Source organism: Eimeria mitis, genomic scaffold (genome assembly GCF_000499745.2).
Source record: "Eimeria mitis Houghton genomic scaffold, Emh_scaff1101, whole genome shotgun sequence".
NCBI lineage: Eukaryota > Apicomplexa > Conoidasida > Eucoccidiorida > Eimeriidae > Eimeria > Eimeria mitis.
Genome location: NW_013567591.1, coordinates 7,732 through 8,093, shown reverse-complemented (window position 1 = coordinate 8,093; position 362 = coordinate 7,732). Strand labels below are relative to the sequence as shown.

Genomic DNA, 362 nt, shown 5'->3' with positions numbered 1-362 from the left:
CGTAGTGCTGCTGCTGCTGTGGCAGCACCTACTGCAGCAGCAGCAGCAGCAGCAGCAGCAGCAGCAGCAGCAGTAAACGCAGCATTTGCTGCTGCTGCAACGTTTCCTGCTGCTGCAGCTCTTTCTGCTGCTGCTGCAGCAATTGCTGCAGCAGCAGCAGGACCTTCTGCTGCTGCAGCAGCAGCAGAACTTTCTGCTGCTGCAGCAGCAGCACTTATAGCAGCAGCATCTAGTACCACTGCCGCAGCATTTGCTGCTGCAGCAGCTTCTGCTGCTGCTGCAGCATTTACTACTGCTGCTGCAGTTGCTGCTGCTGCAGTTGCTGCTGCTGCAGCTGCAGCAGCAGCAGCAGCAGCAGCAGG

The 362-nt window shown here is 58.6% G+C and overlaps 1 protein-coding gene across 1 annotated transcript in view; it reads right to left on the bottom strand.

Moving 5' to 3' along the window:
* The window catches only part of EMH_0029440 (uncharacterized protein), a gene marked incomplete at both ends in the record, with an annotated part of 5,282 nt that overhangs the window by 1,024 nt on the left and 3,896 nt on the right, over positions 1-362 (bottom strand). Inside the window, one exon of the mRNA XM_013494303.1 lies at positions 164-334. Within this exon, the coding sequence (XP_013349757.1) occupies positions 164-334 (171 nt within the window). The remainder of the gene's footprint in view (positions 1-163; positions 335-362) is intronic.